The 27,073-nt window shown below is 33.2% G+C and overlaps 1 protein-coding gene across 2 annotated transcripts; it reads left to right on the top strand.

Moving 5' to 3' along the window:
- Positions 1–174: 174 nt before the first annotated feature.
- Positions 175–26,553, top strand: LOC132058774 (thioredoxin domain-containing protein 9 homolog). 2 transcript variants are annotated; one of them, XM_059451105.1, is made up of 5 exons: positions 175–186; positions 23,651–23,699; positions 23,776–24,051; positions 25,832–25,990; positions 26,131–26,553. In XM_059451105.1, the coding sequence occupies exons 2-5, from the start codon at positions 23,682–23,684 to the stop codon at positions 26,311–26,313; spliced, it is 636 nt and encodes a 211-aa protein (XP_059307088.1). In that variant the 5' UTR covers positions 175–186; positions 23,651–23,681; the 3' UTR covers positions 26,314–26,553. The 2 variants fall into 2 exon arrangements, with proteins under 2 accessions (XP_059307088.1, XP_059307089.1); XM_059451106.1 differs by lacking the exon at positions 175–186 and having other exon boundaries at positions 23,647–23,690.
- The last annotated feature ends 520 nt before the right edge of the window (positions 26,554–27,073 follow it).

Raw genomic sequence — 27,073 nt, 5'->3', positions numbered from 1 at the left:
TGGTAATCTGAGGAAGTGAAGTGGAGAAACAGTGTTGTAGAAACAATTCTTGCCTCATACGCAGTACCATACACAACCGCTATCAATTTTGTCCATTATGTACAAATATCCGCAATGACAAAGGTTTGTTTCCTATATTTGTCCACATATATGATTAATACACATATTTTTTCCGGTCCTACTTAAATTAGCTAATAGTAACAAGTATTAAAGTGATAAACCACATGAAACTTGCTTGATGTATCTCTGTTCAACTGTTTCCTTTTTTCCCCTTATGGTAAAATCACTATCTGGCAAGCTTTTAAGAATTTGTTACTTTGTGTTTTAGTGGAACTTGAGCTGGTCATAATTCATGTGTAGTATTATGTTATTGGAATGAGTCGATTCCTCCTGCCATTCAAGTTTATACATTTGCTTTATAAAGTAACAATGACTAAAAGTTACTTTAAAAATGAAAAAAGGCCAAAATAGTCCATTAAATTTGGACTTTGAGTTAACACATCCCTTATTTTTTAACACGGAACAATAATAGTCCTTCAACTATTTTTCACTTTTTACTTTGTATTTAGATTGTTTTGGTCCCATAGAAAAGGAAACAACCCATAATATTTAAAAGTAAAAAAAAATTAAGAGTGTTTATCGAAAATTCAAACTTAAGGACTACTTTTTTTTTTTTTTTTTTTTTTTTAAAAAATAAATTAAAGTGACTTCTCTCCATTGTTACTTTGTAAGGAAAATGTATAAACTTGAATGATCATACGAGGACCAAAAAAAGAATAAATCACCTTACTAGATAATTTCCTCAAGTTGAGTGACAAAAAAAGAATAAATCACCTTACTAGATAATTTCCTTAAGTTGAGTGACAACTGACAATTATCAAACTGATTCTTTGCTTTTCTTGACCAATGAAAAAAAATGAGTTTGAAAGATACTATTGTATCTCCTTTCAAACATGTATATATAATGACAAGTATTAACAATACAAAGTAGATTAAAATTTCGACATGATGTTATTATTGGTAAAGGTTTCATTTAAATTCAAAAGGATAACAACCTTTCCGGAATCAAACATGACATGATCTAGACATGAAGATATGTTTCAAATATCGTCACAAGCTACATTCATGTCTCAAGTAGCTTTCACATTTTTTCTTCAATATATCTACTACACCTTTTGCATCAAAGAAGATATAAAGTTTTCTCATCCACTATCGATTTTTTTTCCAATTTTCTTATTACAAACGCTTTAGCTTCATAGATTTTCCAACGAATCGTAGATCCATGGGCATGTGCCAAACACATCCATAGCAACCAAACTAATGCTTGTTTTCTTTGATTCAACTTGTAATCCTACAACAAATAAACAAATAGATTACTAATTTCTCTTAGGGATGATTTGGTATGATGGATAAGCAAAAATAGTGATGGGATAAAAATTTAGTACCGCCTTATCCTTTGTTTGGTTACTAATCTTGGCATAAGTTATTCCAGATTAAAAATAGTGCTAGGATAACTTATACCCATGATTGGAATAGTAATCATAACTTATCCCAGATAAAACAAGAAATTGACTAAAATAGTTTTGAGCCTCAAAACCCTTTTCTATTACATAAGGTGGAGGGTATTTTTGTAAACAAATAACTTTTTCTTAAAAGTTATGTAATACATATTACTTTTAATACAACAAACCAAACAATCAATAAGAAATACTATCAGGATAACTAATCCCAACATAAATAATCCCAGTATAACTTGTCCCAATATAATTAATCCCATCATAACTTGTGTTCAAATCAAACGACCCCTTATAAATTATCATTCAAGGGACCAACAAGCAATATTTCAAAAATTCATTATACTCAAATAAAACTTTTGCCACTATTTCTGGAGGTTTAGTTAATTTATTATTGAAACACCAAGCATTTTTAGACTTTTATATACGCCATGTTATTGTTACCATCAAATTCTGACCACTAGCAAAATTAGAACAATTTTTTGTCATATTAATCTTATCATTCCACCACAAAGAGAAGTCAGGAAAATTAGCTCATTTTCCAAATTATCTGCGAATAATAACACTTAAAAAACACGTGTTCTACAATCTCATTTTCTGAACCACGTCTCTTGCAAACACTACTTACGTACTTTATTTATTTTTCTAATTATATTGTTTGCAAGTAAGGTATTAAGCACACGCCTTCTTAAAAAATGTTTATGTTTATTTTTTATTTCCATTGCCCATAGAAAAATTTCAAAAAGCTTTACGAAAAGCACAATATTACCACTAGTGTCCTCCTGCTTGCTTAATTTTTTTGCAAGGTGAAAATCCGATCTAAACTCATAAATGCCTGATTTTGTAAAATGCCAAATTAATTTCCTAAACCTATAGTAGATAAAGGAAGAGTCAAAATAGCATTATTGTCATTCAAACAAAATGTCTACTCAAATCGTTCAATCTTCCAAATCTAGGATTCTACATTTATTAGATCAAGCACATTTAAATTCAAATTTTCAAGAGCAATAGTTCTATAGGGTTTAAACCTAATGGCATTAGGAATCTAGGGGTCTTTCCAAACAATAATGTCTTCATCAGTAGCAACTTTTCATCTTAGCCCTTTTTCCGTTTTAACAATTCCCAACTCCAAATTACACTTTTTCAAATTCAAAACGCTGATGAATTTGTCGTAGCATTCAAGAAAGAGACATTGAGAAATTCTTACTCTTCAAGATTCTTTGACAGAACTAAATTTGGATTACACAGTATTCTCTAAGTCATTTTGCCAACGTAATTTTTTTAAAAGCCTTAATATCTCTGAAGTCTAATCTCCACAAGCTTTTGGTTCCATAGTTTAGTCCATCTCTCAAAATAAATCATTTTTTCATCATCCTGACTTCATAAAAAATATGAATGTTATTTTCTTACATAAGCCCTCGGGAAGTTGAAAATAAGATAAAACATAAGTAGGTACAACAGTTAACACCGTCTTTGAATAACTTCTTTTCCATATGGACTTAAGACAATTCCTTTCCATCCTTTAACTTTTGCTTGCTCTATTCGTAATAAAATCTAACATTTTCTTTTTAGATCTTCTTGTCACTGCCGATAATCCAAGGTACATACCCATTTGATTTCCTTGGCATTGTCCTAATATAGAAAAAATATCTTACTTTTTCGCCTCTAAGATATTCTTGCTAAAATAAATAGTAGATTTCTCTACATTAATCACTTGGCCTGGACATTTAGTGTATATACTTAATACGTCAACAACAATCCTAGCACTCTGACTGTGGGGCGAACAGAAAATTAAGGAATCATCAACAGAAAATAAATGAAAAATACTAGATCCATTTCTATTTAACCTCAACCTCGAATTTAATCCTTTTCCTCAGCCTTTTTAAGAAGTGTTGATGGACCTGCAACACAAATCAGGAATAAATAAGGTGATAACGAGTCACCTTGTCTTAGACCCCTTGTTGGTTTAACCCACCCCGCAGCTTTACCATTTATATTAGATATATAGGTTACAGAACTGACACATTCCATTATCCATCTAACAAAAGTTTGATTGAAACTCACTCGTCAGAGCATTTCCTTAATAAAAATTCATTTTACTCTATCATAGGCTTTAGACATATCAAACTTCATAGCCATAAATTTCTCATTTCATATTCTTTTATTTTATAGCAAATGCATATTCATGAGCTAGCACTATCAGTAATTTGCCTGTTACCTACGAAGGCTGACTGATTAGGAGAAATTAATTACCATGAGTAGAACTTCCTCATTCTAGCAACTAACACTTGGGCAATAATTTTTTACGCAGTAGTTATAGGTCTAACTTGAGCAACAGGATCAAAGTAATTAAAGTTTGACTCTGTTCTAGTAATTTGAAAACAGTATAAACTTAACATAACACATAGGTGATGGAACGACTAATAATTATGGTAAATTTGTGAATACTCACAAGCAAAAGGGATCAAAAGTGCATATTTCAATTAATTTGAAGGTTAAATGTGCTTAGTCAGATATTACAAGAATCAAAATTACTCCCACCGTCCACTTTTACTAGTCACATTTCGCTTCTCGGAAAAATTTGACTAAATTTCAGCTAAGTACTTTAATGACTCTTCTAAAATATCATCGGGTGTGTGTCGGATCCTTCAAAAGTAGTGTATTTTGGAGGATCCAACACGGTACGACAACACTTTCGAAGAGTCCAGTAACTTAGATTTTCGAAAGCTAAATTAAATTACACAATTCAATTTCAGATGTTCGGAAACTATACAAAAAATACTTCTCTATTATATGTTGCATTTCTTCTCATAAATAGATCATGAAATATTCGTCAAAGTTTATGCAGTTTAACTCTCGAAAAGTGAAACATGACACCGTAAAAGTGGACGGAGGGAGTAGCATTTATGAATAATTGAAGGATCAAAATTGCTAATAATCCAATAATTTACTATAATAGTTTTCACATTTCCGGGGGAATATGTGAAAATAATATCTTCAAGATCTGTCGGCCTAGATGATCTAAACAAACAATCGTAAAATTCTTCTACTATTCTCACTATGCCGACCTGATTCGACACCCATCTTCCTTCATCTATTTAAAACCCTTAATACATTTCTTCTTCTCCTCTGAATAATAGTCATATAAAAAAACCGATGAATTAAGGTGTAAATATATCCTTCAATTTGCAATTTAAAAATCTATCCCCGTAAAAAAATATATATACTCTCGTTAAAAATGGTGTAAATATACTTTATACAAATAGTGGAAATATACCCTTTTCGTTAACATTTACCAAAAAAAAAAAAAATCATTTAGCTTATTTTTTAATTAAAAAAAATGTCATGTGGCTTTAACATATTTTTTTCATCTATTTAACACCACATAATAATTTTTTTTTTTAGTCATATAAAAAAATCGATGGTTCGTTTAAAAAAATATCTCCGTGGCTTAAAAAAAAAATTCTACCCATTTTTTTAAACAAACCATACCAGACCCGCAGGAAAAAAATTACCACATGATATGTCTACTTATAAAAAATTGTTTGACCTTTTTTTTTTTTAAAGCCACTTGATATTTTTTAATTAAAAAATAAACTAAATGATTTTTAAAAAAAATTCATCATCAAAAAGGGTATATATGCATCATTTTATAACGGCAGAGATATATTTACACCACTTTTATAACGGAACATATATTTGCTCTAAATCGCAAAGTTGAGGGATATATTTGCACCTTTTCCTCCCTTCTTTTAATCATTAAACTCTAGACTTTTATTTCCAAAAAATCTCCTCATCTTTAAAAATCTAACTTAGACTTTTGGAAAGCATTTTAAATTTATTAAAGTCAAAACTAATTAATAAGACTCCTCCTAACCTCCTCAATCCTCTTCCTAATCACTAAAATCTCCTTTCTAATTACAATTTGCTCTTGAAAGGTAAGTGCTTTAAAACTTTAACCAACGGTTGAGATTGAGAGACAGTCTTCACATTGTGACACGGATATATATAATAAAGAATTGGCTAATACTATCCCCTTTTACCCCATTTGACATTTGGTTTTACCGCCTCTCCAAAATGGAACCCCTTAACGGTAACGGCATCGCTTCATTCACTAATGCCGTTTACGAGAACCCATCCGCCGTTATCCACGTGTCGCCTGTCCGTAAGCTGTGTCCGGTACGGTTAGGTAACAGCAGTTATGGTGTAGAAGAGATGGTGGAGCCCAGCTGTGACGTGATGGTGACGTGTAACAGTGATTTGGGGTTTATGAATGCGTCTAGGGTTAATGGATTTGCTGCTGATTGCTTCAACTTCATCTCCAAATCTCCTCTTTTGGAGGCGGCTGAATTTAGGTAATCTTTTTTTTGTGTTAATAATAATAATAGCGGCAACGGCGCTGTTTGTGTGAGCAAACATCTTCATTTAGTGCTACTAGTGTGTAGCTCTAAGCTCTGTTAGGCCGCCGCCTAAATGGTAATTTTGTATATTAATTAATAATAGCGGCATTACTGTTATTATGCTGTTTAGGTTGATATGTTGGTCTGTTAGGGCTTTAAGCGCAAATAAAGAGGGAAAAAAAAATATACAAATATATGTGCTTACTCCAACACTAATAATTGTAAGCATAAATGACACATATATGGACGGAAATTGATTTTTTTTATTTTTTAACGATAAAGTGAAATATCAATTGTTTAGTGTCACATCTTCAGGATGTTTTGAGCCTAGCTTCAGTGCTTAAGCGCGCAGTATTTTTCTAACATTCTAAGTTCCAATAGTTTTTGTTGCTAATTACTCATATTCAGTGCTTTTGTCACATAATGGGACCAAAATGAAAATACTTGGTGTCATTGCCGGGTACTTTATTTTTCCTCATAAACAACTGTAAACTTTAAATTTAAGCTTAAAGTGCTTTTGTCAAAAAAAAAAAAAAAAAAGGAGGTTTTTGAAAATTGTTTTAGAAAAAGCATAAAACTTTTGGCCTTAGAAATGGTTCAGTCTTTTTCTTCTTTCTCTAAATTGTGGACCTTGGACCTTAGTAGTCATTTTAATATTAATCTATAAAGTATAGTAGGAGTATCACAAGGTGATGCTACATTTATTTTGTGGATTAGTGGTTGATGTCATTTAGGGGAAAAGAAAGCAGCATGGTTTTGGCTAATAAGGTATTGAATTATACTGTTGGTTGCGTTGGAATTAACAGTTGTCCGTGCTTCGAACTTACTGCCAAGGTCAATTTTTTTGCGATTTCTAGTTTTTGATAGATAATGTTATCTATTGTAATCCAGATAATTGCATGGCAATGATTTTTTCGAATAACATAAGTGATTTTCTAGGAAAGATTGGGCTCTGATAAAATTCTGAAAATATGAAAGAATTTGCAATAGTATGTTACAAGAATCTGTGAACTTCCAAGCATAACTTTCTTCTCTTATCTTTCATTTACCTTGATGCAGCTCATCTTCGGATGACAGTGAATCATCAGAGGCAATTGAAGAACATGTAATTAGAAAGAGGAAGAGGGAAACACGGAAGAGTCTTAAATTATATTTTGAAGACATGGCAAGGACGCTGATGGACAAGCAAGAGCAGATGTACAAAGAGTTAACAGAGATGTTAGAGAAGAAGGAGCAGGAGAGAATCATCTGGGAAGAAGCTTGGAAGCGGCAAGTGGTAGAAAGGGCAAAGCGGGACGAGGAGTTGAGAGCTGAAGAGATGTCTAGAAACTTGGCCATTATTACTTTCATTGAGAATCTGTTAGGTGAAGGGTTCCGAATTCCAAAATCATCTGAAATAGATGAAGGTGAAGTTCGTGGTCAAGAAGCTGCTGATGTTAGATCTGATCCATGTAATAGGAGATGGCCAAAATCTGAAGTACAAGCCCTGGTATCAGTTCGAACTGCTTTAGATTACAAGTTTCTTAAAGGGGCTAAAGGATCTGTGTGGGAAGAGGTAGCCGATGGATTGGCTAAGATGGGTTACATTCGGACTCCAAAAAAGTGTAAAGAAAAATGGGAGAACATTAACAAGTACTATAAAAGGACAATTGACAGTGGGAAGACAGGTCCCAAAAACTACAGATCATGCCCCTATTTCCATGAATTGGACATACTTTATAAGAACGGACTGCTTAACCAAGGCGCTGGAAATTGTGTGAAGAGTGAGACAGAAAGAAAGACTGCAGAAGAGTAAATATCGGCCCCCTCCCTATTCTTGGCACTAATCCAGTGGAGTACATAATTAGATTGATCAGGATCTCCAAATTCTTTGGTTGAACTTTACCTTTAGCGAACCAACCAAATGAACTTATTGCTGCATTAATGTCATGATAGGTGTAAGCGGATCTCTTCCAAGTAGATGACTTTTGTGGAGAGTATTATTGGTGTTTCGTGAAATGGTTTGAGGGAATTCGAAATTCTTGAACTGATTGCAATCTTTGCATGTTCCTGAATGCATTTTGGTAAACAATAGTTCTCCAGTGTAGTTTATATAAACATTATTTGTTAAGATAATTTCTCTAGGGTGGACCTGGATTCTTAGATGGATTTCTATAGTAGGAATGACTAGGTACCTCACAATGTGTTGATGGAATGTTGGAGGTACATCATTTGAGCTAAGTTCAGAGAGAATTTTGGTCAATCGGTGTGAGAACTAATGTTCGTTTGTTCTTTCATAGATCCCAAATTCATCAATTTCATAACAGTTTTACTTCCAATTCTCAGTATTTATTCTCCAGTAGAGATGATTCTGAATACCAATAAAGTGCAAAGTTTATGATCTACTTCAGCGTTAAAACATAACAGAGAAACTACTAGTGAGTAGTGACAATATAAATTAGGTAAATTCATACAAAGAAACAGGATGAAACCCAATAGAGATGTATGCTAAGTACTCTTACGTAGGTTTTAGTTTATCAAGCCGATTACCAAGACGATAAGTTGTTGAACCTTTTTAAATGGAAACATTGAACGTCACCCTGATTTCATTTAAATTATATGCTTTTTGTGGATATATATATTTATATATATTAAATTAAAGTTAGGTGTAAACAAAGTGATGTGCTGCTACCTCTCTATGGCCTAGAAGATCGTTTATCTTTTTTCTCCTTCTTTTGACATTTTCCCCTCCATTTCACTATATAATAGTAACACAATAATAATACTATATAATAGTAACACAATAATAAACTAACTAATTTAATTGACAAATTCATTATTGTAATTGTATAGCCTAAGAATGGGCGTTACAACTCCAATTCATTATTGTGTTTTTCTCATTTATTCTTTTTGCAGATACACTAACCTTGAGCAATCCTTTCCCTGTTTCTGAATCGTGTGGTCCAATTTAGTATCTCCTTTTTGTCAGTGTCTCTGTTCATATCATTATGGAGGATGAAAAAGAAGCAGCCTGTAGCCAAACCAAAAAAAAATTGCAAATTGCTTGAAATTATTCTCCCTGTGGAAGAAGATGAAAAGTACTATGATATTTACCGAAAAGGAAGAAGTCTAGGCTTTTCTTGTGCATGTATTCGTATACTAAAATCCTTTCTTCGCTTTGAGTACGGTATCCTAAAAGCCTAACAAGGTTAGTATGCTGAAGTTTTGCAATCAATAGAATTTCATTCTTCAACTCTGACAGGCCATGTTCAGAACATGTCGATAGCCTTTTTATAGCTACTTCTTGTCCATCAGGCAACTCTCCCCTAAAAATAAAAGGGAAAAGGGTCAAATATATCCCTGAACTTTGCGAAAATGTCTAGATATGTTGTCCGTTAAAAGTTTGGCTCATCAATACCCCTGCAGTCCAACTTTTGGCACATATATACCCTTACGGATCTTAGTTGCATATCTGAAATTTCCATTACCATTAAATATATATTTTTTAACATCATAAATTTCCACGTGGCATTTAAATTGCCACATGGCATTTCAATTTAAATTATCCCCGCCATCTAATCCACCGCTCCAATAACCCGAGCCACCCTTCCTTTTAACCCATCTAATCCATTTACCTTCCTTCTTCCAACACCCATGATGGATGTATCTCCATCTCCATCTCCCATGGTCAAAACCAGCAAAGCCACCACTGCCGATACCCCACTCCCATGGGCAAAGACCACCCTCATCTAGCAAAATAGACCATTAATACATCATATTCATCATCATCAACAACACCAAATTTTCTTTGTAAACAAATGGGTATTCATTGAATTATGGTTTTGAACCTTTGGACCTCCACTGCTAATAGAAGATTTATCTCTTACTTGTAGTTTTAGCTGAAAGATTTAAACTTTTCAATATTTTATATCAAATTACACTAAAAAAAAAAGATGAATTCGGGTCTCAAACCTATAAAGAAGACTTACCTTGTTGAGTTTATCACTAAAGAAATTAGAATCGGATTTTTCAAACTGATTCAACAGAAAACTACACTAATCCATTTCAATCAAACAACAAATGACAACAATCAATTGTACATAGAAATCAATTGAAGCATGACTTGAAATAGTGAGAAGAGTGGAGATGGACCTCAAAATATTAAGTAGCTTGTTACTTTGCTCGACTAGAAATACCTCTACTTAAACCGGAGAAGAAAATTGACGACTGTGTCAATGGAGGTTTTAGGTGGTGATGGAGAATCGACCGTCATTGATGGCTATTTCTGGTGGTGGTTTTGCTCTGTTTTTGTGGTTGTTATGGTGATTCTATGGCTGAAACTTGATCAAGGAAGGTGAGATGGCCGGTAATGTGGTGGGGGAGCGGAGAAACGGTGGATCACCCGGCGATGTCGGGTTATTTTGTGGGTCGGGTATTGGAGGGTTGGGTTAAATGGGAGGGGTCTTTTAAATTTAAATGCCATGTGGCAATTAAAATGTCATGTGGCAATTTCAGATTTAAAAAAAAAAAAAAGTTGGGAAAATCCAGATATGCAACTAACGTTCATAAGGGTATATATGTGTCAAAAGTTGGACAGGGGCACTGGTGAGCCAAACTTTTAACGGAGGGTATATCTAGATATTTTCGTAAAGTTTAAGGGTATATTTGACCCTTTTCCCAAAATAAAATGACTCATTTCAATATGTTGAAAGCCTTTTTACAGCTCAAGATTTTCATTTTGGATTCATCTTTTGCAGGTTATTGTGGTTGAACCAGAGCCTGGCATATACTTATAATAATGAGGTGCTCAAGAAAGTGAAAGCGACAGGAAAGTCAAGCTTATAGAGTACACGTCAAGAAAGATAGTTTTATTTTCAGAATCCGCGACTTAAATAGCACAAAAAAAAAAAAAAGTTGAACCAAACTAGTACAAAAAAAAAAAAAAAAAACATAAGTAGTATTCACGCACGAAATTCGTGCGTGAAAGGACCAAACCGCAAAAAACACGCTTTGGCCTTTCACGCACGAATTTTGTGCGTGGCCTTTCAACGAATTTTGTGGTGAATGACCAAAAAACAAAAGAGAATATTGGTATCACGCACTAATTTTGTGCGTTAATGTTGAGGCTTCTTTTTTTTTTTTTTTTTGCGTTACCATTCCAATCACGTTTTTTTTCCATACTTTGGGCAAAGATTAGTCATGTTTTAAAATCCCAAAATATCAATATTTTATATAAAACTTAATTTTTTTTTTTTTTTGCGTACAATAATGTCGGCTCATTACATCAAGTCCACCTAAATGTTTGATCGTCGTTTTAGTGTTCTAAAGTGCCCCAAGTAAGTTTTGAAACTTGTAATATTTATAGGGTTTTGATTTAAGTGTTTTAATAATAATTCATCCAATACGAGAGGTTTATACTAATTAAAAAATAATTCATTTCATTTAATTACAATACTAATTCAAAGCAATACAATAATAAATTACAATAACAATACAATCTTCAAGTTCTAGAGGCTCTATTCCAATCACGTTTTTTTCCATACTTTGGGCAAAGATTAGTCATGTTTTAAAATCCCAAAATATCAATATTTTATATAAAACTTAATTTTTTTTTTTTGCGTACAATAATGTCGGCTCATTACATGCACAGTTTTGTGCGTGAAAAGGTAAAACAGTTTTGTCCCTTTCACGCACAAATTCTGTGCGTGAAAGGGCCAAAACTCTTTTACCCTTTCACGCACAAATTCTGTGCGTGAAAGTGTAAAAAAATTTTTCCCCCCACTTTCACGCACAAATTTTAGGGTTTTGGTATTTTACACTTTCACGCACAGTTTTTGTGCGTGAAAGGGTAAATCAGGTTTGCCCCTTTCACGCACAAATTCTGTGCGTGAAAGGGCAAAACTGTTTTACCACTTTAACGCACGTATTTTAGGGTTTATTTGCGCATTTTGTATTGCGCACCAATTTAATGCGCACTATAAGTATTGATTTGACAACACACCACACATGACAATTTCTTGAATCTATGACACATAAAGGCTTGATTTGACAATACGTTGTCGCATTATTTGCGCGTTTTGTATTGCGCACCAATTTAATGCGCACTATAAGTATTGATTTGACAACACACCACGCATGACAATTTCGGTGAATCTATGACACATAAAGGCTTGATTTGACAATACGTTGCTGCATTATTTGCGCGTTTTGTATTGCGCACCAATTTAATGCGCACTATAAGTATTGATTTGACAATACGTTACCCGTGACAATTTGCTGCATTATTTGCGCGTTGAATTTATTTAACTTGAATGTCCCGTGACGATGGAATTTATTTAACTTGAATGAAAAACTCATCAATTGCATAGGCCTAAGTCTTACAAGTCATAAAAAAAATCAAACTTCATTCAAAAAATGTCTCAAAATGCTTCGCGTGTTAAGGTTTCACTATTTTGGGATGGAGATATCGTCGAGGACAATTACTCCATTCGTTATAGTATCAAACCAAAAGCCCATGTTAAATTTCCAACAACTTTAAGTTATGAAACACTAGTCAGTTACTTGCACGAAAGAATGAAAACTACACCCATCGAGTTTGGAATCTCAATAACTGGCAGATATCCACAAACAATATCAAACGGTGTAGTGCGTTATGACATGCACAATATCAACGATGATGAATCTTTGAGTGATTATTTGGGATCGCCGGAAGAATATCGTGATTTAGTATTCATTAATGTTCTTGAGATGTATGTTGAAAAGATACCTCGGGAACAAGTCCCTCAAGTCCAGCCTATTCATGGTAACACTTATGGGGACTTTAGTTCTTATGGAGACATTTTGAGTGGTCAAGTGCCGCCGAAAAATCTAAGCCAAAGAATTTAATCACGCTCACAATGCAAATTGGTAAATATGGTTTTTTATATTATTATTATATGTAGTAGCATGTGTTTGTTGTATGAATTGGTAAATAACCAGTTTTCAAATCTTTATAGAACTATTCTCAAAACTCACCAAAGGGTACCAAATATGGATGTTGGTCAATCCTCTCGCCTCTCGGTGGAGTTGATCATTCTCCACACCATGACGTTGCTTATGAACAACAAGAAGTTCATCACCTTCATATTAAATTATCTATATATATGTGTATGACGTTGGTATTTAAAATATGTTACTTTTCATGTAGGAGGATGAATGCACTTAATAATGAAGATTTTCCTAATTATTATGAGTCATCATCAAGTGATGACGATGAAATAGCTAATAATGCAGGTAACCGATGATGAAGACAATGATGATGTTCAAGTTGGTATGACCAACAATATTCCTCAAAGCCAAAACCAACAAGAACCAATGCACCACCACGTACCACCACCGATAGCTGAAAACCCAACTTCTGAAAGCCCAATTCAAAGGGCATTCTAACAATATCCCTTATCTTGATAGCCTGCAGGGTCGTGATGATGCATTTGTCTTCACAAGAGAAGATTATGATAGTCGCTTAAAAACCTGGATTGAACCTAAGGATCTCAACAAAGATCGATGCTACCTTGCAAAGGGAATGTTGTTCGCATCCAAAAAAGCTTTGCAACGGGCTGTCAAAATTTATTGTTTTAAGGACATGAGAGAGTTTAAGGTTGATCAGCAACCTCAAAGATATGGAGGCTAGTTTGTAGAGACGACGGTATCAAGGTCATGAGTGGTTGCTTCGGGGAATTGTTAAGCCTGATGGTATGTGGGCTATCACAAAATTCCGCGAAAGACACACTTGTGATATGGAAGAAAATCGAGCAGATCATTATAATTTTGATACAAACATGATTGCTCAAGTGTTACTTAAAGACATTGCCGAAACGCCAAGGTAACTTATCCTACCTAGTACATTATATGTCTTATATCAATTGAAAGATTATTACTAAATATGGTTTGTTTTAACTTGTGCAGGTTCCCCATTAAAGATTGTATTCGAAACGTTCAAGCCGTATATAGTAAAACTATAAGCAACAGAAAGGGATTTCTCGGGCGTAGACGCGCTTTTGAGATGGTCTTTGGAATTGGCATACTTTCTTTTCGATCGCGCTTGCATAGGTATATGGCAGCTCACAACATTTTAATCCTGTATCATTGTAGAGTGGCGACTTATAGAGGGTAAGATCTTCAACTTCGTATTTTGGACATTCAAACCATGCATTGATGGTTTTGCTCACCGCCCACTGATATCCATAGATGGTACGCATGTATATGGTGCCTACGACATCAAGCTACTAATTGCAATAGGAATGGATGCCAATGGGTCAATATTCCCTCTTGCTTTCGCAATTGCCGCTAACGAGAGCAACGACACACGGGGGATCTTTTTGACCCATTTGAAAACTCATGTTATTAAGGATCGTACCGGCATATGCGTGCTGTCTGATCGTCATAAAGGCATATTGCACAATATGGATAATTTACCGGGGTGGCAGCCTCCCTTTGCTTACCATCGCTATTGTTTAAGGCACTTGAAGGCGAATTTGCAATCAACGTTTCATAATGGCACTCTAAACAAATTGATGTGGGGGGCTGCGATGGAGCATCAACAACGAAAATGGGCTGCAAAAATGGATCTGATCGTGTCGGTGAGTGAACCCGCATACGTTTGGTTGATGAAGCTCGATGTTGAAAAATGGACGCTTCATGCTGATGGAGGAAAAAGATGGGGCATGCTCACAACAAACAGCTTGAGTCTTTCAATGGCTTGCCGAAATCGCTCGAGGACTACCCGTCACCGCAATAGTGAGAATGACTTTCAAGCAGTGGTGGAGCGATTTGTTGTTAGGACAAGGCAGCCGTAGCGATATTAGCCGACGGCGGGACATGGATGCCAAAGCCCTTCAAAACTATGGAGCATTATAGACAAAAATGTGAGCGTCACCAAATGACCGAGTATGACCCAATTCAACATGTGTATGAAGTTAGGACGGGTTATTATAACGGTAAGGTGGAAACGTGCATACCGTTTATGAGGCAACAAGAACATGCACTTGTCGTAAGTGGCAAACGTACCACATGCCGTGTTCTCATGCTGTCAAGTGCTTCGAGAGAATGAGAAAGACGGTAACAAATTATGTGGCGGGGGAATACAAGGTCCAAAGTTACCTTAGAGCATATTCCGGCCAATTCCACCCACTTGGTAATGAAGCTTATTGGCCAAACGAGCCGTTTTCGATGGTTGCTAACAAGGATTACATTAGAAAATTGGGCATTAACTCACGGAGTCGTAGACCCAATCAAATGGATGTTAGTGAAAGAACTTACTCTCGCAAGTGCTCTATATGCAAGCAATATGGCCATGACAAGCGTTCATGTGGGCAACAAGGCCGTGGTAGTACAAGCACGTCTCGAAGTAATAGAGCCTCTAGAACTTGAAGATTGTATTGTTATTGTAATTTATTATTGTATTGCTTTGAATTAGTATTCTAATTAAATGAAATGAATTATTTTTTAATTAGTATAAACCTCTCGTATTGGATGAATTATTATTAAAACACTTAAATCAAAACCCTATAAATATTACAAGTTTCAAAACTTACTTCGGGGCACTTTAGAACCCCTAAAACGACGATCCAAACATTTAGGTGGACTTGATGTAATGAGCCGACATTATTGTACGCAAAAAAAAATATTAAGTTTTATATAAAATATTGATATTTTGGGATTTTAAAACATGACTAATCTTTGCCCAAAGTATGGAAAAAAACGTGATTGGAATGGTAACGCAAAAAAAAAAAAAAAAGAAGCCTCAACATTAACGCACAAAATTAGTGCGTGATACCAATATTCTCTTTTGTTTTTTGGTCACCCCATTCACGCACAAAATTCGTGCGTGAAAGGCCAAAACTGTGTTTTTGCGCTTGGTCCTTTCACGCACGAATTTCGTGCGTGAATACTACTTATGTTCTTTTTTTTTTTTTTTTTTTGTACTAGTTTGGTTCAACTTTTTATTTTTTGTACTACTTAAGTCGCGGATTCTTTATTTTCACTGTTGAATCGATTATTAATGTCAACTTATTTCTTGTAAGCACAAGTCCACTCCTTAGACTACTTACCCATATTTTTTCTTTAAGACTTGACAGGTGATGAAAATGTTGAACACTTTCACTTTGTTGAGAGTAACTCATGGATGTGATTGTCCGCTGAGAATTAAATTATTTATCCACATTTTTTTTTATAATATTATACATACATTTTTTTGTAAGTTGTGCCTTAATAATACAATTCTTGGACGTTGCCATTAGAAACTCAAATATTAGATGTTGTAAGAAATATTGAATTGTGTACAAGGATTATCCTACAAATCAGAGGGCTAGTACAAGGATACCATCATCTATTTACTTCTCTTGCCCCATGAATCTTGACCCCTGTGCAATTGGTATTTGTTGACATATTAATATTGTTTAGTTTTTTTTTTTCTTTTTTTCTTTTTGAGCTCCAAGGTTGTAATTATTAGTAACATTCTTTAGTAATTTATATTGTCTTAACATATGTATGGGAAAATATTCTATTCCTCCGATACTAAATTGTATTTACTTATAATAAACTAGTGAACTTATCCGCGCGAAAAAATATTCATTAATTTAGAAATAAATTATTTTTTAAATTTTCATCGAGATAAAAGAGAAAGTAAATTTTTTCATGTGCATGCATAGAAAAATCTATTGTGTATATGGATGAAGTCACGAGAATGCATATTCCTTAAAATATAGAATTAGAACTTAGATAATTTGCATTTTTTTTTCAAAAATTAAGAAATGTTAAGAAAGTTTTACACTTCAAATATATATTCATGTGGTTAATGGATGATTCTCTCTAGGAGTGTACATGAACCGGGTTGGTTCGGATTTTTTAAACACCAAACCAAACTAATATTTAGCATAGTTTAAAATAATTAAAAAAAAAAAAAAAATAGCTATATATATATATAAAGTAAAATATTTTACTATAATTATTAACCTCTTATAAATACCGGCGTTTCATTATTCTATTACAGTTACTAGCTATTATTATTATTATGATTATTCACAATTTTTATCATTTCGGTATTTTACCAGCTTATGCACACGCATCGCATTTATCTTCACGTAATTTAATAATAACATCTACTTACTGTTGAATTTCAAATATATTATCGCACGGCTATTACAGCGTCATTTTATTTCTCATCTAAATACTAATAAATACATACTTTATATTTGGGGATATTTTAGCACACGTTAGTATATAGTTAATTCAAATAGGTTTTGAATTTTAATTTAGAAGCCCAAATTTACTCTCCCTCATTTTCTAGATCTTTTATTCTACACCCTTTCCTACTGAAAAAAAAAAAAAAAAAAAAAAAAAAAAAAAAGAAAACCTACCTCTCTTAGCACGTGAAGAGTTATTATTCCTGCAGAAAACTTTTGACTTTTTCTATTCCTCTCCTCATTTCACGTTTGTCAAGAAGCTGTTTTTGTCAAAATTCGGCCCCATCTATGATCAAACTTGCAATGGCTGCCCACCCCTCTTACTTTCCAACGGATAAAATTCAAGATAAAGAATTCCCGCCCAATGAAACCCTAGCTATTTTTTTCTTCCTATAAATATTTGCTTCAAGTTCATTTTCAGGGGGGATTTTTTGGGAGCCGCCGCCTATACCCTTAAAACATTATTAATCTCCTTATGAAATAAATTTTCTAGCTTTATTGGTCTCTATTAATCCCCTCCATATTATTATTTTTTTTGTAAAAAACAAAAAAAGCACTACTTAAGCTTATTTACTCTCTTATATCTCCGTTTAAAATCTTGAATTTAAGCATCGTCTGTGTTCAAGCATAGATCGGAGATCCAAAGCCCCACTTCGCTGCACCCATAGCAGGTCAGCAGCGTATCTTTCTATTTTTTTATTTTTTTTTATTATTATTATTTTATTTTATTTTATTTATTTATTTATTTTTCTTTCAATTCTGAAGATATTTAGTCATGTTCATGCTATGAGGTATGCTAGGCTAATGTTAAATATCGAATATATATATATATATATATATATATATATATATATATATAAATTTTCAGCAAGCTTCTAGTTGAGTGTTGTTAGACACGATTTGTAGCTTGTATATTAGAATTATGCTTATAGGATTCGTTCAATCTTACTCGTCCACATGTTACCAGATTCGAAATATTTAGAATAAAATAGTAGAAGCTTTAATATATGTTTTGTTGGATTAAATAATTTGCTGTTTGAGATTTAAGAAATTTTAGCCTTTCAGCTTATATCGATAGCTCAATATATGCTTACAAATGCTAAGTATCATGAGTGCTACAGCCTTCACAAATCTCATGATTAATGTCATTTAGTGAATAGTTCAAGTGTTGTTGAAAACCAGCACCCTTTTACTTTATAAATTTTCCTTTTTTTCATGTTAAAAGATGACTTTTATATTTAAAAAGGTCAAGTCTTTGAAGTTTCAAATAAGAAATCATCATTGTTGCGATATGACGCCTTTGTTCATGTTTATCATTTTTTATGGAAAGAATGAGACGCTTGATAGCATGTTGATCGAGTTCTGTTCTTTCTTTTACATGTATATAAAATTCAGTAGTATGTTTATTGTTCCATGGGAAAAATGAACGACCATTTGGTCTTAAAGTGATTTCCAAAAGGTGTACTTTATGAAAGTGATAATAAAGTTATGCCCAACTAATAGTTAAATGATGAACTGTCACCTTTAAACTTTTTGTGTCAAAGCATTGAACAGAGTAAAAGTGTTTACTTTATGAAAGTGATATTCTTATCTTCCATATTTTGCTCCTATTTAGAAACCATGTTTAATAATATTAAATACCTCATAAGAAAAACGGATTGTGCCTTAAAATATTGCACCCGGTAGGAATTCTATTTATTTCTGTTGTGTTTGATGTTGCATATGTTATTTTGAGTCTCTGTTAAGCTATAAAATTAATATGTCAGTGCTGTTATTGTTTTATGTGTCTTATTCTTTATTCCCTTCTTTTACATGTACACTCTGGAGCAAATGGAGTCTTAATTGAGGACCCTCTAAAAACGGAGTCTCAAAATGAGACTTGACATTCCCATTCATGGAGTAATCTCGTTCCGCAATTCTTGAATCATATCAGACAGGCGAAACTCGCTAGAGACCGCCTACGAATATTTTGTTTCCTCCTTTAACGTCCACTTCGTTGGTTTTCTTCTGGTGGTTTTTGCCGATGAGATTTGGTTTCATTTTTTTGGATTGACGTACTGTTGAACATAGTATATTAGTAAAATGCTAGCTAATCATCCAGGACATCTTGTTTAGTTAAATACCCAAATTAATTAATACTTCACCTTGGGAGTTATTTCAAATATTTATAAAACATCGCATCAACCCGCTTTTTCTTTCACTTATGTGCAAATTATTATATTATTTACAAGTCTTATTTTAAATAGCATTATTATATTTTCATTTAAAATCTTAGCGATATTTATAAATTTTATTTTAAATAGCATCCAAAATCTTCTTTTATGCAAATTACTATATTTTACAGGCACTATCTTAAATAGCATCATTATTGCTTTATTTTAAATAGCATTTAAAATTTCTTTTATGCAAGTTACTATATTTTTTACAGGCATTATCTTAAATAGCATCATTATTACTCTCATCTAAAGTCTAAGCAGCTTTTATAAGTCCTATTCTAAGATAGCATTTAAACTCATCTTTTATGCAAGTTATTATTTTTAGGATAATATAGAACCCTTACCTAGGATTTTTTTTTTTTTTTTTTTTTTTTTTTTTTCACCTTACAATATCATCACATTTTCTTTTAAAATCTTAGCAATATTTCTTAACCGTTTTGCTTAAACTTCAACATCTCTCTCTCTCATCTTTAACCTTAATTAATTAACCTAAGTTTGGGCGATAACCGTAAGTTAAGTTAACCGGTCGATTCTAAAGGATGCCTAACCCCTTCCCTTTAGATATAATATAGAACCCTTACCAGGATCATACCGTTTTATAAGCGTTCACCCGCTCGATGTTATTAACAATGAGGTTTAGTTAGTTTTACCTTAGTTAATAATTAGGTGCCCTAATTCACCTTAAAATTAATTAGGTGGTCTCGCTTGGTTAAAAAAAAAATAAGCATTCTTTCATTAGGAATCCGACCAAAATAAATTAGATCGGATATACATCGATCTTCACCGTCGACAAGTGGTGCTTTGTCGAGTCTGGCCGAGGTGGATTTTCCGTCAAATTCCGGTACCATAGCTGAAAAATCACGTTTCTTTTTCAGTGTATTCATTAATTTTTTAGCATACAATTCATTGTATTCATTAATTTTTTCATTGTATTTGTTGTATATTTACCGTGTATACAATGTTTTTCGCTTGTATTTGTTAATTTTTTGGTGTATCTATGTTGTATACAATATTTTTCGCCTGTATCTGTTGTATACATATCGGAAAATATGATGTATTTGTGTAATTATTGGTGTATATGTATTCAGTTTTTTACTTGTTGTATTCATGAATAAAATAAGCTAATTTATGAATACAGATAATTATTTCATGAATACAGTGGAAAAAAATATATTTTAGTCGTGAATACAGCGAAAACAAAAATTGAATACAACGAAAAAAATGAATACAGCAAACAAAAAAGTAGCTACGAGCTGTAAATAAGCAAAATGTTGCTATGTCAGATTTTTAACCCTTAAAATGTAGTCATTTATGAAATTTTATTGCTAATTAACAAGCCATAAAAGAAAATGACCATAATCTGAAAATACTAAGTCATGCTAAAATAAGTATTAATTATATGACAAAGAAAAAAAAAACTTAAGTTATGTATTTTTACTCTCTAAATCAATTATGCAAAACTAAAGAATAGATATCCAACATTATTATCATTTCTAGTGGTAAATTGAATTTCTTTTGTTAGGATTAGTGTTGAGTTGGTTTTGGTTTGGACTTTATTTGAGTTACTAACATCCATAGGATATAAAACTTATTGACATTCAAAATTCTAAGTTCAAGCTTGAATAATATGATAATAGATAAAAAATTACGAAAAAATTTAAGAAATATTTATAAATTACTTTACAAATAAATGTTTTTATGTATAAAATATTTTAAAAATTGAATACATGTAATGTCGGGTTGGTTTGGTTCGGTTTGACTTTTTTTAGCTAAAACCAAACCAAACCAATTATGGTCGGATTTTTTTTTCCAACAACAAACCAAGTCAAACCAAACCACTAGTCGAGTTTTTTTTCTCGGTTTATCGGTTTAATGCGGTTTTTTGGTTTACTTTGTACACCCCTAATTCTCTCGTCCTAATAGGCATTAGAAGATACCCACATATAATTTTTTTGTTCTATGATTAAAAAGTAAAACTAAAACTTTCGTTTTCTTTAATTTTCTTCTAATAAAATAGAATAATAAAACATAAGTGGAAAGAAATGTATATTCGATTTCTTTTTCTAATTTTATTCTTCAAAATTTTCGACGTCATTATTTTTTATTCACATTCTTTAAATCTCTCTATCAATTATTCATTCATCCTCTAATTAAAGAAGCTCTGATTTTAGATCGCTAATTTCCCTTGAGCCCTCAATCATTTTCTTCTTCTACCTCTCTCTTGTTGCTACTTCATTTTTTTGTTTTTCTGGATCGGTAATTCATCTATTTCTTTTTTCTTTTTTGTTTCCTCGTTCCCCTCGTTCTTGCCAGTAGTCCAAAAATTTCAAAACTTAGCTCTCCTTTAAATGCCTATCGATCTCCATTTTTGAATTGTTTATACCTTAATATTTTCATCAACCATCTCATAAAATCGTCTATAGTGGCACGAGTAAGTATTTATCAAAACAAATTGACTCTTTAAGAGAAATGAAAAAGAGATTGAGGTAGTGAGCCTAGAAAGAAAGAAAGAAAGAAAGAAAGAGTTTGAAAACGAGAAAGCGAAAAACATTATACGATAAAACGAGGAGATTCCATGTTCTATTTTTTGTACAAAAATATTATACGATAATATTTTCCTGACACATAATAGGTATCTAATTAAATGACTAATCAAACTTTTCTGAATTCTTGGTTTTTTTCTTCTGTTATGCTATAATATTACCAAAAAAAAAAGAATCTTTCACCTGTATTATTAATAAGGAGTAACTTACTTCAAACTTATAACGTTATAGAATTTAATTAAAATTTAAGTAGTGACAACTCCAGTCCACCATCACATTTTTTATTTGCTCCGTTATAACAAAAAATACAATTTAAGCTACAGTAAGCATAAACGAGAATACTTATTAGTACCTCACCATATTTATTTTATGTTATTGTTATAGTCAAGAAAATTATATATAATTAAACAATAAAATTTGTTTTTTAACATAGAAAAATCTAAAAGGTTAGTAGTGGTACCTTTTATCAAAAAACTATACTATCATAGACTATGTTCTCCAGTCTTGACATGTGTATTAGTATGCCTCTAATTCTCGTGCACATGGAAGAACTTTCTTGGCGCAACAGACATTGCCTTTGCCAAATTGCCGATGAAAGAAAAATTAGAATGCATAATATTCATATATTATAAATACTCATTGCAATTTGACTAAATGACACCAAATCAATATTTATACATCAATCAAGCATGATACAACAAAAAATTGCGGTAAAAAGATTCAAAAGAAAAAACTCTTTAAACGACACCACATCAAAGAAGAAGAGAGGGGATTGTATTTTTACTGTCATTACATACAAGAAATACCTCATAACAATGCTCGTAAAAGAAAGAGCAGAAATATTACACTAATAGAAGCTCACATGTCTTGAGAAAACTCTGGATGGAAAATCTGCAAAGAGGCATAGCGACTTAATATAGCCTAACCTGCAGAAAATGAAATATTTCCTACTCATTAGTTCCATTTTAATATCAATTATTGCAGTTCCTACAACTTCTCTTCTGCTAATTCGTGCAAGTACGTGGTTTCGCTAATTAATTGCACTTTGGAGCAGTTTCAAATTACCCATGCGTAAGACATAACTTCTGGCATGGATAAATATCAATTAGACGTGGGTGACCTTTTGAAGAACCAAAAGTTTTAGTTAATTATTAATTGAATAATTGCATAAAATGAGGAGAAAATTCCAATAAATGCCAAAAAAAAAAAATAGAAAAAAGAAAAATACCAATGGAGCACTATAAAGAGGCTTACATAAGATCGCTTACATTTAAACTTTATATTATATATAGATTATTAACAATTTCTTATACTTAAACTATTGAGACGTAACTGGAAAAAAAATACATCTAAAAGTTAATACGTTTGAATAGCAACAATTAGCCAGTTATGTAGTTTGCAAGATAATGAATAAATGCATCCGATAATATGGTGTGGACAGGAGCAATTGAGATAGAATATTTAAGTTGTAAAGTTATATAGCTGAATATTTTTGTTCGCCACGAAAGAGCAATTTTGGAAAATTGAATAAGTTTATCATTAAAATGAGTTTTGTTATTAAAAAAAAAAAAGGTGAGCATAATATCTGAAAGCACAAGACAAATGAATGTTATAAGGCAAAATCGTCTATAAAATTATCCTTAAAAAGGAAGATCTCCAAAAACAGTTTTCAAACCACTCCCGAAAAGAAAGCGAAACAAGAAAAAAAGGAAATCAGTCGGGTCGGGTCGGGGCCTAGTTAGGGCTGGAACGAACACACATTTCAATTTTGAAATAGTGAAGAAGAGATTGCTTAATTTTCGCAGCTATGGACAAGGTTCAAGAGGTATTTTACCCGACCCGATTCATATTTGCCTCATTGATAGCATATTTATATTTATATTGATTTGGGTGATTTGCAGATAGTAGAAAAGCAAGTATTAACGGTTGCTAAAGCCGTTGAAGACAAGCTTGATGATGAGATTTCGGCCTTAGATCGGTTAGATCTTGATGATATAGAGGTATTAAGAGAACGTAGATTGCAACAAATGAAAAAAATGGCTGAGAAACGGAGTCGTTGGATGTCTCTTGGTCACGGTGAATACTCCGACATCCCAAACGAGAAGGACTTTTTCTCTGTTGTTAAGGCTAGTGAACGTGTCGTCTGCCATTTTTATCGCGAAAATTGGCCTTGCAAGGTAATTTCCAATTCAATATCCATTAGCTTCTTGCTATAGAAATTATTGATTCATAATGTATCGCTTTTTCGCTAATGTGTGTTTAGTGGCGGAGCCAGCCAAAGGGGGTTCGACATCTACTATGTATAAACACTGTTATTTAGGGATGAACCCCCTCGTCCCCTATCAGAAACAGCCTCTCTATCCCATAAAGTTTAAGGTAAGCGTCGTACATCTTCACTTCTCCCCGATCCCACTTGTGATACACGTCGGTATGTTGTTGTTTAATGTATCATATTATATTGTGTTGTGTTTGTATTGTATCGTACTGTATTATTTTGATGAATGCAAAGTGAATTTGGCCAATTTTCATTGCATTGGCATCTTAGATGCCCCTTCACAATAATTGTGATGGAGAAAATACCAATTCAATTTCCATTAGCCAGTTTTCGTTGCCTGCCATTTAAACACAAAAAGCATATACTTTGAATGAAATAAAGAGTGACGCTCAATGTTTCCGGTTAAAAGGGTTAAATAAATTACTCGTCTTGATTAATTAAACCACACGTAAGAGTACTTAGCATACTTCTCTATTGAGCTGCACAAACCATTAGCTTGCTGCTACAGGAATCATGGTTATCAGCTCGTCAACCTTCATCAATATACGTATTACAAAATTGGTTTGTGGTGCAAATTGTATTTAAGTTAGAAGAAAGTTAGATTTGAAACTTGGGGATATTTTTTATCAGACGTAAGTTGATAAAGTTAACACATTGGTGTGATTATTATTAGAACTAACTTGACCGGCACAAATTCATTTAATCATTCTGGTTAAGGTGGAGCAATATATTCAGTTATTCTGAATTATAGGTCTTTATACTGTATCATCAGGTCATTCACATTTTCCTGTCTCTTTTACATAGCTCCAACTGCTTGTTCAAACAAAAAGCTTCCTTTCACTTTGCCACATCCCCCACCTTTGCATTCTTATATAGTCGTTGAGCTGGCAAAGAGCTGCTTGAAAGATGCCCCCAGAAGTGTTCTTTGCACACCATTGCTTCCTTCAAGATTTATTTTTCTACTAGTGTGTCCCTCCCTCACCTTGGATTTGACTTGTTTTGCAAAATCTCTCACTCTTTCATGATATCTCCAAAGGGCTGTTCCATGAGGACTTGTGATAATTGCTGTTTTCCCCTCCCTCCCTTGATACCAGTTTTTCCAGATTTTTCTTCTTCCTTGTGAAACATCTGCATACAATTTTCCGCTTGAGGGCTGAGGCTTGTGAGATACACAGATGTTTTACTCTAGCAAGGTTAACACATGTAGGAATGCAGTCAACGTTGTCTTTACCTCAATGTTCGTACTTATAACTGACCCTGCTCTCTAGAAGCCTCACTTGGTTCAGCAGCTAATGAATCCAACTTAAGTAGGAAAAGAAAAAGAAAAGAGAGCTAAAGAAATGTACAACAGCTGATAGTGTGTGCACCAAGACAATTTGAAAACCTAGACCAGGTTCACGGGGGAAGTCGTCCCTCTTCCAGTTGACAAGCTATAATGTGGTGTATTGGTTATGTTCTGTGTTTATTTCTGTCTGTTCAGTCAGTAGAAATTATTTAGTTTAACTCATTTACTTTTAGTTGGAAACGTCCTACGAAGATTGTTATTGGCTATTGTATTCGTCTGCACTTAACTTGAGATATTTTATCTTTAAAAAGACAAGAAGGAAGAATGAATTTAGGTTGCTTTTTACACGGGGAATTAGATTTAGCAAACAATAATTCACACAGTTTTTTGATTGCAGGTGATGGACAAGCATTTGAGCATACTGGCAAAACAGCATGTAGAGACACGTTTTGTGAAAATTAATGCAGAGAAAAGCCCATACTTGGCTGAGAAGCTTAGAATTGTTGTTCTTCCAACCCTTGCCCTCATAAAAAATGCTAAAGTGGAAAACTATGTGGTATGTCCAGTTAACAATAAATTTGAAATACTTGCAGTTCATTTCTTTTTACATGTTTGGGGTTGTTTTGTATTCTGGGCCATTATCTTACGATAGTCTTTTCATGCTATCTTGCCATGATTTGGCTCCACGGATAACAGGTTGGATTTGATGAGCTAGGGGGCACCGATGACTTTAGCACTGAGGAACTTGAAGAGAGGTTAGCTAAAGCTGAAGTTATCATTTTTGAGGGTGAGTCGTCAAGAATTTTATCAAAATCCAAAGCTCAGACCAAGAAGAATGTCAGGCAGAGTTCAAATCCTGACTCGTCGGACTCAGAGTAAATGTAAACTAGCTTGTTTATGTTTATTCCTTTTTAATACTACGACATAGTTTGTTATGGAACACACTCATCCAAAAAAAGAGGTCGTTGCGAAATTTACCTACCATTAAGAATTGGAAGATGTTGGTTCTGTTTCTCCACTGAATCTTGGCCATTTAGACCAAAATTTTATGTAAGCTGTTGTAAAATTCTTCTTTGGTTATATGTGATGGAACATGTAATGCTCCTGTAGTCCTAGTTATGCCTTAGCTTTGTTGCTTTTTTGCCTCATTTGTGTACAATTATGTTCGATCTGATAATACATTGTATTTGTTTGTTACTATATTAAGGACGCTTTCTTGAAAGTCGATGGATTCTTCACTTGATTCCTCAGACAAATTTTCACTTCAAATAACTGTTTGTTCATTTTACTGGCGGATTTTGTGTTGTTAATCCCTTGTTTCCATAATGTTTTCAACAGCTAAAAATGTTGTAGCGTGTCTTTCCCCCCTCGAAAAGGAAGCCAAAAAGTGAAAATTAAAATTTGCTGGGTCTATAATTGTTGTGACTCGTCATTTTAGCAGATTCTATTCTGCATTAGGCTTTATGTTTGACACCGGTTTTGTTGAGTAAGTTGAGAAGTGATCAATCCTCCCCTACCAAAACCAATCTCGTTTCAGACTGTTGAATATATGTTGGCTTTGGGGTGGGTCACATTCAATTTCTCCGACTAAGACAATATCGTACTATTTATTTTTGTCAACTACTTTTAATCAGCTAAC

Source organism: Lycium ferocissimum, chromosome 6 (genome assembly GCF_029784015.1).
Source record: "Lycium ferocissimum isolate CSIRO_LF1 chromosome 6, AGI_CSIRO_Lferr_CH_V1, whole genome shotgun sequence".
Lineage (NCBI taxonomy): Eukaryota > Viridiplantae > Streptophyta > Magnoliopsida > Solanales > Solanaceae > Lycium > Lycium ferocissimum.
This window is presented reverse-complemented; position numbering and strand designations above follow the sequence as displayed.

Excerpts from the sequence above, each read along its gene's own strand:
- LOC132058774 (XM_059451105.1), top strand. Across the intron at positions 24,052-25,831 it reads GCGAAAATTGGCCTTGCAAG|GTGATGGACAAGCATTTGAG; the intron begins GTAATTTCCAAT and ends TTTTGATTGCAG. Across the intron at positions 25,991-26,130 it reads CTAAAGTGGAAAACTATGTG|GTTGGATTTGATGAGCTAGG; the intron begins GTATGTCCAGTT and ends CACGGATAACAG.